Source organism: Erinaceus europaeus, chromosome 11, assembly GCF_950295315.1.
Source record: "Erinaceus europaeus chromosome 11, mEriEur2.1, whole genome shotgun sequence".
Classification (NCBI taxonomy): domain Eukaryota; kingdom Metazoa; phylum Chordata; class Mammalia; order Eulipotyphla; family Erinaceidae; genus Erinaceus; species Erinaceus europaeus.
The window spans coordinates 41,677,561-41,688,681 of NC_080172.1; the positions used below are offsets into that span (position 1 = coordinate 41,677,561).

Genomic DNA, 11,121 nt, shown 5'->3' on the forward strand with positions numbered 1-11,121 from the left:
AAGTCTCTTGCCAAGGTGAGCAAAGGGGAGAAACCGTCTCTCAGACTTAGTTCTTCCCTTCCAGACTCTCAAGCCCACAGAGACCTCACTGCCTCTCTCCATTAACCACAGGCCACATGGCTGCCTGCCTTAAGGTTCATTCAAAGTTCACATAGTCACCCAGAGTTCACACAACCACCTCACTTTTGTTCACTAGAGAAAGCATACTCCATCACACACGGCTCTGACAACAGTCAGTGAAGCACCAAACTTTATTTCCTTATAGCTTTGATACCTACCATGCTCTGTTTATCTTTACCCAATCTCACCCTGCTGACTTAACCCCTATGTTTCTCTCAAATACCTTTGGATAATTAAGTTGCTTGCATCACAGAGAATAATTGTCTTGACCTTTATGTATCGCATCAATTCCTGTCATACAGCCCCCTACCATAGGGGCAAGCTGACCTTTAAGAAACCTGTAATTTCTGACATGTTTGAAATATGTTCTTTGTCTGAATTCCTATTTAAACCCACGTTTTTCTGCCATTAAATGAGAGTGCCTCCATTCTCCCTGGTTTCTCTTGTCTCTATTTCGCATCGTCTCTTAAGCGAGCGAGGGAGAACCAGTCAGTTTGCCTTCCTGCTGGGCTTCACCACACGGGAGTGCGGGCAACAAAGCACAAAGACCTAGGCTCAAGCTCCCAGTCCCCATCTGTGTGTATGTGGGGAGAAGACTCATAAGTGTGGAGCAGTGCTGCAGGTCTCTCTCTTTATCTCTCCCTCCCCTCTCAATTTCTGTCTCTATCTAATAAATAAATAAATAAATAAATAAATAATATATTTTTAATTATCTTTATTTGGTTTTTTTTAGATTTTATTTACTTATTAATGAGAAAGACAGGAGAGAGAGAGAGAGAAAGAACCAGATATCACTCTGGTATATGTGGTGCCAGGGATTGAGCTCAGGACCTCATGCTTGAGAGTCTAGTGCCTTAGCTACCTCACCACCTCCCGGACCACATAAATAATACTTTTTAAAAAAAAAGGAGGAGAGAAACCTGCAGCACTGCTCTACCACTTCTTGTAGGTAGAGACGGGACTTGAACCTGGGTCCTTGCACAAGGTGATGTGTGCTCTCTATTGGGTATACCACTGCCTACTCCTTTACATATATATATTTTTTGTCTTCAGGGTTATCACTGGGGCTTGGTGCCTGCACTATGAATCCACTGCTCCTGGATGCCACTTTTCCCACTTTGTTGCTCTTGTTGTTGCCCTTGTTGCTGTCGTTATTGCTGTTGTTGTTGTTGTTAGGACAGAGAGAAACTGAGAGAGGAGGAGAAGACAGAGAGGGGGAGAGAGTGACAGACACCTGCAGACCTGCTTCACTGCATGTGAAGCAACTTCCCCCTGCAGATGGGGAGCCAGGGGCTCGAACCAGGGTCCTTAAGACAGTCCTTGCACTTCGTGCCTTGTCCTCTTAACCTGCTAAGTTACTACCCAGCCTCCCATAAATCTTTTAATATAAAAATTTGTTTTATTTACTTCATAAGATAGAGATAGGTAGAGAGACAGGAGAGGTCAGAGCAGTGCTCTGGCATGTGTGATGTTTGGAAATTAAACTTGAGACTTCATGCTTAGAAGCCCAAAGATCTACCAATACACTAACTCCCAGACCAACCCTGATTTCTTCTTCTTTAAAAAAATTTATTGAAGGAAGTCGGGCGGTAGCACAGCGGGTTAAGCGCAGGTGGCACAAAGTGCAAAGACTGGTGTAAGGATCCCGGGTTGAGCCCCCGGCTCCCCACCTGCAGGGGAATCGCTTCACAGGCAGTGAAGCAGGTCTGCAGGTGTCTATCTTTCTCTCACCCTCTCTGTCTTCCCCTCCTCTCTCCATTTCTCTCTGTCCTGTCCAACAACAACATCAATAACTACAACAGTAAAACAAGGGCAACAAAGGGGAATAAATAAATAAATATAAAAAAAAATTATTGAGGGGAGTCAGGTGGTAGTGCAGCGGGTTAAGCATACATGGCGCAAAGCGCAAGGACTGGCATAAGGATCCTGGTTCAAGCCCCCAGTTCCCCACCTGCAGGGGAGTCACTCACAAGCAGTGAAGCAGGTCTGCAGGTGTCTATCTTTCTCTCTCCCTCTCTATCTTCCTTTCCTCTCTCCATCTCTCTCTGTCCTATCCAACAACAACGACATCAATAATAACAATAATAACTACAAGGGCAACAAAAAGGAATAAATAAATATTTTTTAAAAAATTTAAAAAACATTGTGATCCAGGAGGTGGCGCAATGGATAAAGCACTGAACTCTCAAGCATGAGGTCCCGAGTTCAACCCCCAGCAACACATATATCGGTGTGATGTCTGGTTCTTTCTCTCTCTTCTCCTATCATTCTCGTTAATAAATAAATAACATTTTTTAAAAAAGAAAAAAAATTAAAAAACATTAATTTAAAAAAATTATTGGGGGTCGAGCGGTAGCACAGTGAGTTAAGTGCACATGAAACAAAGCACATGGACCAGCGTAGAGATCCCAGTTCAAGCCCCTGGCTCCCCACCTACAGGGGGGTTGCTTCATGGGTGGTGAAGCAGATCTGGAGGTGTCTGTCCTTCTCTCCCCATCTCCCCTCCTCTCTTGATTTCTCTCTGTCCTATCCAACAACAACAGCAATGGCAACAATAATAATAATGACAAGGGCAACATAATGGGGAAAATAGCCGCCAGGAGCTGTGGATTTGTAGTGCAGGCACCGAATGCCAGCAATAACCCTGGAAGCAAATAAATAAATACTCTTTTAAAATTTATTCATTTATTCATGAGAGAGGGGAAAAAAAGAATCAGAGCACCATTGTGGCACATGTGTTGCCAGGGATCAAACTTGGGACCTCATGCTGGAAAATCTGAAGCTCCAGCCACTGGGCTACCTTCTGGGCCACGCTAATAACTTCTTCAATAACGTTAGCAGCTGCTACCCACATCCTGCTACCCAGCTCTGTACACAGGACACAGTAAGTTTATGTGGCATAGCACCCCCAGCTCTGATCAGCTCTGTCTTCTTACCCCTCATACCCCATGCTGCTGGACTGAAAACTGGTAGGGAGTGGAGGGTGGAGATACTCCCAACCTGCCACAAATGCTCAACAAATTCCCATGAAATGGGGTGGGGGACAAAACCAACAGCAGCTTTGGGCACCGACTACTGGAGTCTACAGGCTCTCCTGGCTCCTGTGGGGAAGAAAGCAAGGTCTGAAGAGCAAGTTGGTCCCAGTAGCCCATGCAGGAGAAAACCTTAACCAGCTGGTAGCTCTTGGGTTTTGCTGGGTCATTGGGCCTGTTCCCTACACTGTCTACTGGGCCCAGGTTCCCCAAAGTGGTAAGCTTGCAAAGAGGCACCCTTGTTTTCATTCCACCCCTCTTTGTGCCTCTGGTGTGTGGTATGTAGGTACCACAAGATCCTTCTCAGGGATACCTACCAGAGTACTACGCCCTGGCAGCACAGAGTGTCTTCTGTTCCTGTAGTGGGTGACAGCAGTGCAGAAGAACCCAGGATGAAGGTGACAGCTTCACAGGCTACAGAATCTTCAGACCATTGCTGCTGCATGTGTCCAGAGGTTTCCAAGCACGTCTGGTGCCAGCACTGGGCAAGTGTGGCAGGCGCAGTCCTAGAGTCACCAGATGTGGTGGAGGGGGTGAGGAGAACTGGAGAGAGACTTCTTCCTCCTTCTACAACCTCCTGCCCTTTCTTCTTCTCCCTCCCTGCCTGGCAGCAAGGCGGGCCTCTGTCCTTATTCCTTCCAGATGCCCTGGCTCTCTAGTATGCCACACCTAACACAAACATCCTGGTTCCGGTCTGATACAGGGTGCTGGGCTGATCGCTGGTCCCTCACAGTTAGCGGGGGTCCGTAGGCCAGAGGTCTACCACGGTCGCCAGAGGCCAGGGCGGTGGGGAGGCGTGGGCGCAGGTGGAGAGGAAGTCGCCGGCGGCAGACAGGGGCCCTCAGCTCGTGGGCCTTCGAGGGTGGTGGCGTCTGCTCTCTGCCGCAGGTGTTCCAGCAGGCGGGTGCTCACCGCGGGCTCCAGGACCCGGCAGGCGGGCAGCACTCGGCCCAGGCGCGACAGGCAGGCCTTGTAGCCCTCCAGGTAGCTGTCAGCGAGTGCTGTGGGCAGAGAGGGGCTGTGAGGTCACACGTGGGGCTAGGGGGTCAGGCTGGGCTTGGGCGGGGCGGGGTGACTCACTGGGCTCTGCAGCCAGACAGGAGGAGGCTGACAACTCCTGCAGGAAGCGCACGGTCATTTCCAGGATATCCGCCTTCTCCAGCTTTGAGCAGCGGGAGTTCTGCGCACCATTGGGTGAGACAGAGAAATCGACAGACAAGAGTAATAGTTCAGCTGATAGAGTATTGGGCTTGTGTGCTAGAAGTTCCTGGTTCAGTCCCTAGCACCGCAAGTACCAGAGTGTACTCTGCCTCCTTTCTCTTCTCCGTCCTTTCTCTCTTTCTCCTGTGAAACTTTCTCTCATATGTAAGCTTTATAGATAATTCATTTTTATATGTATTTATTTTCCCTTTTGTTGCCCTTTTATTGTTGTTGTAATTATTGTTGTTATTGATGTGGTCGTTGTTAGGACAGAAAGAAATGGAGAGAGGAGGGGAAGACAGAGAGGGGGAGAGATAGACACCTGCAGACCTGCTTCACCGCCTGTGAAGCGACTCCCATGCGGGTGGGGAGCGGGGACTGAAACCCGGATCCTTACGCAGGTCTGTGCTCTTTGCGCTTAACCCGCTGCGCTACCGCCGGATTCCCAATAATTCGTTTTGAAAATGCCATCGGGGACCTGGAAGATGGCACAGTGGATAAAGTGATGTGCTCTTCAAGCATGATGTTCTGAGTTCGATTCCTGGGATCGCATGGCTGGCTCGCTCTCTCTCTCTCTCTCTCTCTCTCTCACACACACACACACACACACACACACACAAATAAATAACTTTAATTTATCGCCAGAAATTGGGTGCCAGGAGCATGAAGGTCGGTGTAGGCAGGCTCACACCGACCCTCCTCCCCCGTCCTCCTAGCTCAGAGCCCAGCCCCCACATCCAGAGCACTCACGTCGCAGCCCAACAGCGGCAGGATAAGCCCCTTGAGCTGGCTCAGACTCTGGTTCATGCGCGCTCGGCGGCGCTTCTCCAGCAGCGGCTTCAGGCTCTGTGGACGGATGCAGAGGCCGCGGTTACTCGGGTCCCAGTCCAAGCCCTCGACCTGGCCACCCCGCCTCTCGTCTCAAGCGCCTACCTTTCGCAGCTCCGCGGGGTGCCCTGCTCTCCCGGGCAGCCCCATGATCTGACTGGTGGCGTGATGCAGGGAGGGAGGGCGGGTGCGCAGTCCCCGCTGGCTCATTAGAAGTGCGCGCCAAGACCACAGCTCCGCTCCTCCGAGGCGGTGTAGACCGCCCCGCCCCACCCCGCCTCCTGGAGTCAGCCAGCCAGCAGGTTCCTCCTCCCGCCTTTGTTCCTGCACAGAGTGTGGGCGCATTGGGTGTGTGGGGGGAACCCTAGGGATTCGTTCTGGGTCTTCGCGACCCTCCAGTGGCGGGGTCCCTGGCCCCGGGAGCACCCCCGCCCCAGTACCTGCCAGGGTAGAAGTACTCCCTGCCCTGAACTTGCAGGCCTGAGGGGCAGCAGTAAAGCGCCGACCTCTCCTTTCTAGAGCTGCCCTTCAGGATCCCACACTAGGCCGGGGTGAGTCACCCAGTGGCCCACAGGACCGCCCAGGTGAGATTACAGTGTCCTCCCACAGGGGTTCACTAGGGGGTCCTTTCCCACCAGTTGCTCTGCAGACTGAAGGCATTAATTAGAAAGGGAAACTGAGGCAGTCTCCCTGGGCTCAGCTTACTCAGGCCCTACTCACTGGGGGAACTGACTAACGCAGCACAAGGACCTGCTGGGAGAAATCCAAAGAACTTTCTAACTGTTATCAAATTAGGGGACATCTGGTTTCCTGACTCGCGTTTATTTATTTATTTTACCAGAGCACTGCTCAGCTCTGACTTATAATGGGGTGAGGGATTGAATTTGGGACCTCAATGCCTCAGGCATGGCAGTCTTTTTGCATTACCATTATGCTATCTTCCCCCATTCCCGTTTTAATATCTATATATTATTTATTTATTTATTTGAGACCGGAGACATTAACAAAATCATAGGATGGGGGGGTACAACTCCACACAATTCCCGCCACCATATCCCATCCCCTCCCCAATAGCTTTCCCATTCTCTATCCCTCTGGGAGCATGGACCCAGGGTCGTTGTGGGTTGCAGAAGGTGGGAGGTCTGGCTTCTGTAATTGCTTCCCCCTATATATCTATATTTATACTATGCTATTTTGGATAGAGACTGAGAGAAGCTGAGACAGAAAGAGGGAGATAGAGAGGGAGAAAGAGACACCTGCAAATCTGTTTCACCACCAACGGAGCTAATCCCCTGCTAGTTGAGGACCAAAGAGCTGAACCCAGATCCTCATGCATTTAAATGTGTGCTCAGCCAGGTACCCCACCACCCGCATCCCCACTCCCACCTCTGCCATTTTGGATAAGGAAACTGAGACTTAGAGATAATAATGCAATTCAAGAGCCCTCTGGGCTCATTTTCATTTTAACTGGCTCCTGGTTCCACCACTCAACCATGGGACAGCTCAAGTGACAAGTGGGAGGTCCATAGTAGTATAGGTGAATGGAGGGGGGGCTGCCTGCCTGCCCCTGGGGCCCTCTGGGCCCGCCTCAGTGCTGCATGGCCGTTGCTGCAGCAAACTGGCAAAGCGTCCCCGGCCCATCTGTTCTTCCTCAGCCGGCTGGCTGGCTGAACAACGGCCACTGGCCACCAGGACCCACAGATGGATGGAAGCCTGGACCCACCCAGGCCGGGAGGAGGAAACTTGGCTAAGAGCCCACGAGCACTGTCCAGGGTCCTGGAACCTACCCACCTTACACAAACCCCATTTCCAGCTCCCCACGTTCTGCAGCTCTCCCCAAGTCCCCTGGCTCTTGCTCTTCCAGCAGCCCTCCAAAGATCAGCCTGCCCAACAGGAAGAGGCCAGGAAAGCCTAGGCAAGGAGAACTCTGGCCACATGTACCTGCCATGTCACTCATAAGACAAACTGACTTCACTTAAGAACACCTCCTGAAAACGTTTTTTCTGGTGCCAGTTACTTTTGATTTTGATGAACAATAAGCAAAATGTGGTCCTCACCTCCATTAGCCCTCACTACAGTCCTGACTATAAGAATAAGTAGTCCCGGGGCTGGGTGGTGGCACAGCGGGTTAAGCGCATATGGAACAAAGAGCAAGGACCGGAGTAAGGATCTCGGTTTGAGCCCCTGGGTCCCCACCTACAGTAGGGGTTGGGGGGTGGGGGGGTGTCACTTCACAGGCAGTGAAGCAGGTCTTCAGGTCTTCCCCTCCTGTCTTGATTTCTCTTTATCCTGTCCAACAACAAGGACAGCAATAACAACAACAATGATAAACAGCAAGGGCAACAAAAGGGAAAAAAATAGCCTCCAGGAGCAGTGGGTTCCTAGTACAGGCACCGAGTGCCAGTGATAACCCTGGAGGCAAAAGAGGCAAAAAAAAAAAAAAAATAAGTAGTCCCAGGGGCCAAGAGGTGACACACTGGGTAAGCATACACATTACAGTGTGCAAGGTCCAAGTTTCAAGCCCCTGATCCCCACCTGCAGAGGAAAAGCTTCATGAGTGGTGAAGCAGGGTTGCAGGTGTCTGTCTTTTTTCCTATCTCACCCCTCCTATCTCAATTTCTCAATGTCTCTATCCAATAATAAATAAATATATATATTTTTTAAAAGAATAAGCAGTATCACACATTTAACTTGGCAAAGCCTGGGGGTGCTTGAGCACCTGTGCAATAGGTGCAAGCTCCTCTTGCAATGCTGAGCCCACAGCACTTGTGGGCTGGCCCCGTCTGATGCAGTCATTTGTTAAGAGTTCATAAAAGGGGGAGCCAGGCTGTGGCACACCTGGTTATGTGCTCACATTACAGTGCAGAAGGACCCACGTTCAAAATCCTGGTCCCCACCTGCAAAGGAAAGCTTCACAAGTAGTGAATCAGGGCTGCAGGTGTCTCTCTGCCTCTCTCCTCTATTTTCCCTCTCAATTTCTCTCTGTCTCTATCCAATAATAAATAAATAAATAAATAATATTAAAATAAATAAATACAATTTTTAAAAAGAGTTCATGTTGGTATGCTTCTGGCTCTGCTTCTGGGATCCCTTCTATTACATTGCTTGACGTTGTGCTTGACTATTTACATGATCTTTCTGTTACATTGGTTTGGTCTCACTCCCCCCGCCCCTAGGAGATTTGGTTTAGCCCTTGCTAATTCTGGGCTTCTTCCCTCTCCCCGCCCCCTACCCTAGGTACTTCCTGGGTTCCTGACGCTGCCTCCGGAGGAGAAGGATGCAGGACAGATTTGGGTTATGATTAGATTAGATTAGATTAGTTTTTTGAATCATTCACTCATGAATAAAGAAATACAGCTTCTCCACTCAGCCGTGTGTCCCTGGTCTCTGTCTCCCGCCTGCGAAGCTAGCCCAGCATACTGGTGCCTTGAACTCTGACGACATATGGCGCACCAACGTGGGACCTGACCTGCCCATCCCCCAGATAAGTCAAAATGTTTGGCTACTATCCACTATGGGCTGCTTTTCTGCTTGTGAAGAGGTCTCCAGAGGCCTCTGCCCTTTCTTCATGAGACTGTTTCTCTGTTTCTGGGACATTTCGCTCTGGGCCACACTTTGGTTTTGGGCCACACTTTGGTTTCAGCCCACCGCTGGCCTGCCGGAGCCTACTCGCCTCCACGGGATATGGGGCGTTTGCCGCAGGCTCCCTCCACACTGCTCGGCCACTGAGAACAGGGCGGCAGACATGGCAGGCAGAGCTGCAGCTCACCTTGACCATTGCCCTGGAGCACCTCGGCCCGTGCCTTCTGCACTGCCAGCCCGCCCTCCTGCTATGAAGTCTGGTCAGATCCCAGACCACCCAGAGACCACGGGCTCCCTGCCGCGACTGGGCCCCCTGGCCGAGATCCCCAGCTTGGCTCTGAAGGCAGAGGAGCTAGAATATGCAGAAATCTGTGCAGTGATGACAACCTACAATTCCTAGAAGTGGAGCTGCGGGAGGCCACCTCCGGATGGCACCCCCCCCCCCCCAATGGCTGGGACAGTGCAGATCTAGATTCGTGTTTAAAATGACATGTCTTCGTAACAAAAGTTTTTCTCCCTGTGTATTGAAGACCATGTTTATGTGTGTGTTTGAAGTTTGGTAAACATTAACTTTAAGGTTAAAATGTAACTTTAAGGCTACATTCTTACCAGGCAAAGTTAAATGAAAAAGGTTTTCAACATAATTCTCATAAAGGTAAAATTAACTTACATTTAAAGTCTGAGGTAAAAATTAGTTAAAAATCAATATATTTTAACTAAGTTGATCCAAAAAACCTGCGCACATCTAGAGTGTGTCTCCATCTTGAGTGGGTGTAACAAAAGGTTAAATAAGACGTTATTGATATGTGAAACTCTCAAATACCTTCTCATTAAGAGTTAGAACCAGCCCAGGTGTAAGATAGACTGCACATGGTTATGTTCATGACTCTCATGCCTGAGGCTCTAGCAGTGGTTCTTTGCCTCACCACATTTTATTGCGCTTAGATTGGTTAAGGAGCCTTAAAATGAACCGAGAAAGACCTTCCAAATTTATAAAGATACTTAAACCAATCATCGAGTAATCAATTGTGGTAAACTTCTAACCTGCTACAAGTTTTGTTTCATAAGTGAATTGCAGCTGTCAAGTTCTTTACAGAAAAGCAGAATTCCAGCGGCAGACCTTCCTCATGCAACACTTCACTCCCTGGCAATTCTTCCGTGGACACCTGCTTTGAACTGGCACTTCTATTGGACTTACTGGTACACAACTCTACAGTAGCTTTCCTTTATGCTGCTGGGTTTCTCAAAGTCTGACTACAGCCAGCTGCCTTGGGACTCTACAGGCCATACCCCCCCTCATGCTAGATAATGTCCACAGAGGTAGGAAACGCCAGTTGAGGCAAGAGAAGCCCACAGAGGCAAGAAAATGTCCTTTAGCTTGATAAAGCCTTGCCCACAGAGGCAAGAAACACCCCCCTAAGGCCTTCTCTTGGTATCACACTGGTTCTTGTTGCTCACTTACTTGTTCCTCCATGTTTGTGCCAGTTTCTTTTTTTAAAAAAAAATGCCTGTACGATATAGGTTTCTGTTCACCCCACATTCCTGATACTATGGTCAATTAGTTAAAAAGAAAAGGGGGAATTGTTGGTATGCTTCTAGTTCTGCTTCTGGGATCCCTTCTGTTACATTGCTTGACATTGTGGTCTATTTACATGATCATTCTGTTACATTGGTTTGGTCTCACTCCCCCCGCTTCCGGGAGATTTGGTTTAGCCCTTGCTAGTTTCACGCTTCTTCCTTCTCCCCACCCCCTACCCTAGGTACTTCCTGGGTTCCTGACGCTGCCGCTGGAGAAGTAAGATGGAGGATGGAATGGTGTGGTGATTAGATTAGATTAGATTAGCTTTTTGAATCATTGGCTCGTGAATAAAAAAATACAGCTTCTCCACTCAGCCGTGTGTCCCTGGTCATCTGTCTACCGCCGTGAAGCTAGCCAGTCAACGGGCACTATGAACTCTGACACCAAGTTCACAAAAGGATTTTGTGTTAGTGTATTGCACCAAGTAAAGGACCCTGAAGGGACGGGGACTTTCAGGTCCTAGTACATGATGATGGAGGAGGACCTAGGCGAGAGTGTTTTGCAGAAAACTCAGAAATTTTACACATATATCAACAACTGTATTTACCATTAATCCCGCCAATAAAAAAGAGTATCGTGTCTCACTAGTTGATGCTCCACATGCCCTTCAATACAGTATAGCTCTCTGTATGTGTCAACCAGCAGGCCTCCAACATCTGCATCCTTGCCAAGAGACCCCATCATTAGCTCCCAGGCTTTCTCCTAGAACACTCCCCTTCCATGCCAGTGGATCTCCCTTTGAACTCCAGCTACCCTACATTTCTTCTTCTTCTTCTTTTT

General features: G+C 49.3%; 1 protein-coding gene across 1 annotated transcript; it reads right to left on the minus strand.

The window, feature by feature from the left end:
- Window positions 1-1,902: 1,902 nt before the first annotated feature.
- On the minus strand, window positions 1,903-5,410 carry HES2 (hes family bHLH transcription factor 2). Its single transcript, XM_007532773.2, has 4 exons — window positions 5,286-5,410; window positions 5,103-5,198; window positions 4,233-4,332; window positions 1,903-4,153 (listed from the first exon to the last, which is right to left on the minus strand). Exons 1-4 carry the CDS (start codon window positions 5,388-5,390, stop codon window positions 3,912-3,914), a joined length of 543 nt encoding a protein of 180 aa, XP_007532835.2. The 5' UTR covers window positions 5,391-5,410; the 3' UTR covers window positions 1,903-3,911.
- Window positions 5,411-11,121: the final 5,711 nt, after the last annotated feature.

Excerpts from the sequence above, each read along its gene's own strand:
- HES2 (XM_007532773.2), bottom strand. The coding sequence starts at position 5,390 with ATGAGCCAGCGGGGACTGCGCACCCGCCCTCCCTCCCTGCATCACGCC. Across the intron at positions 4,333-5,102 it reads TGCCGCTGTTGGGCTGCGAC|AACTCCCGCTGCTCAAAGCT; the intron begins GTGAGTGCTCTG and ends AATGGTGCGCAG. Across the intron at positions 4,154-4,232 it reads CTGTCTGGCTGCAGAGCCCA|CACTCGCTGACAGCTACCTG; the intron begins GTGAGTCACCCC and ends CTCTGCCCACAG.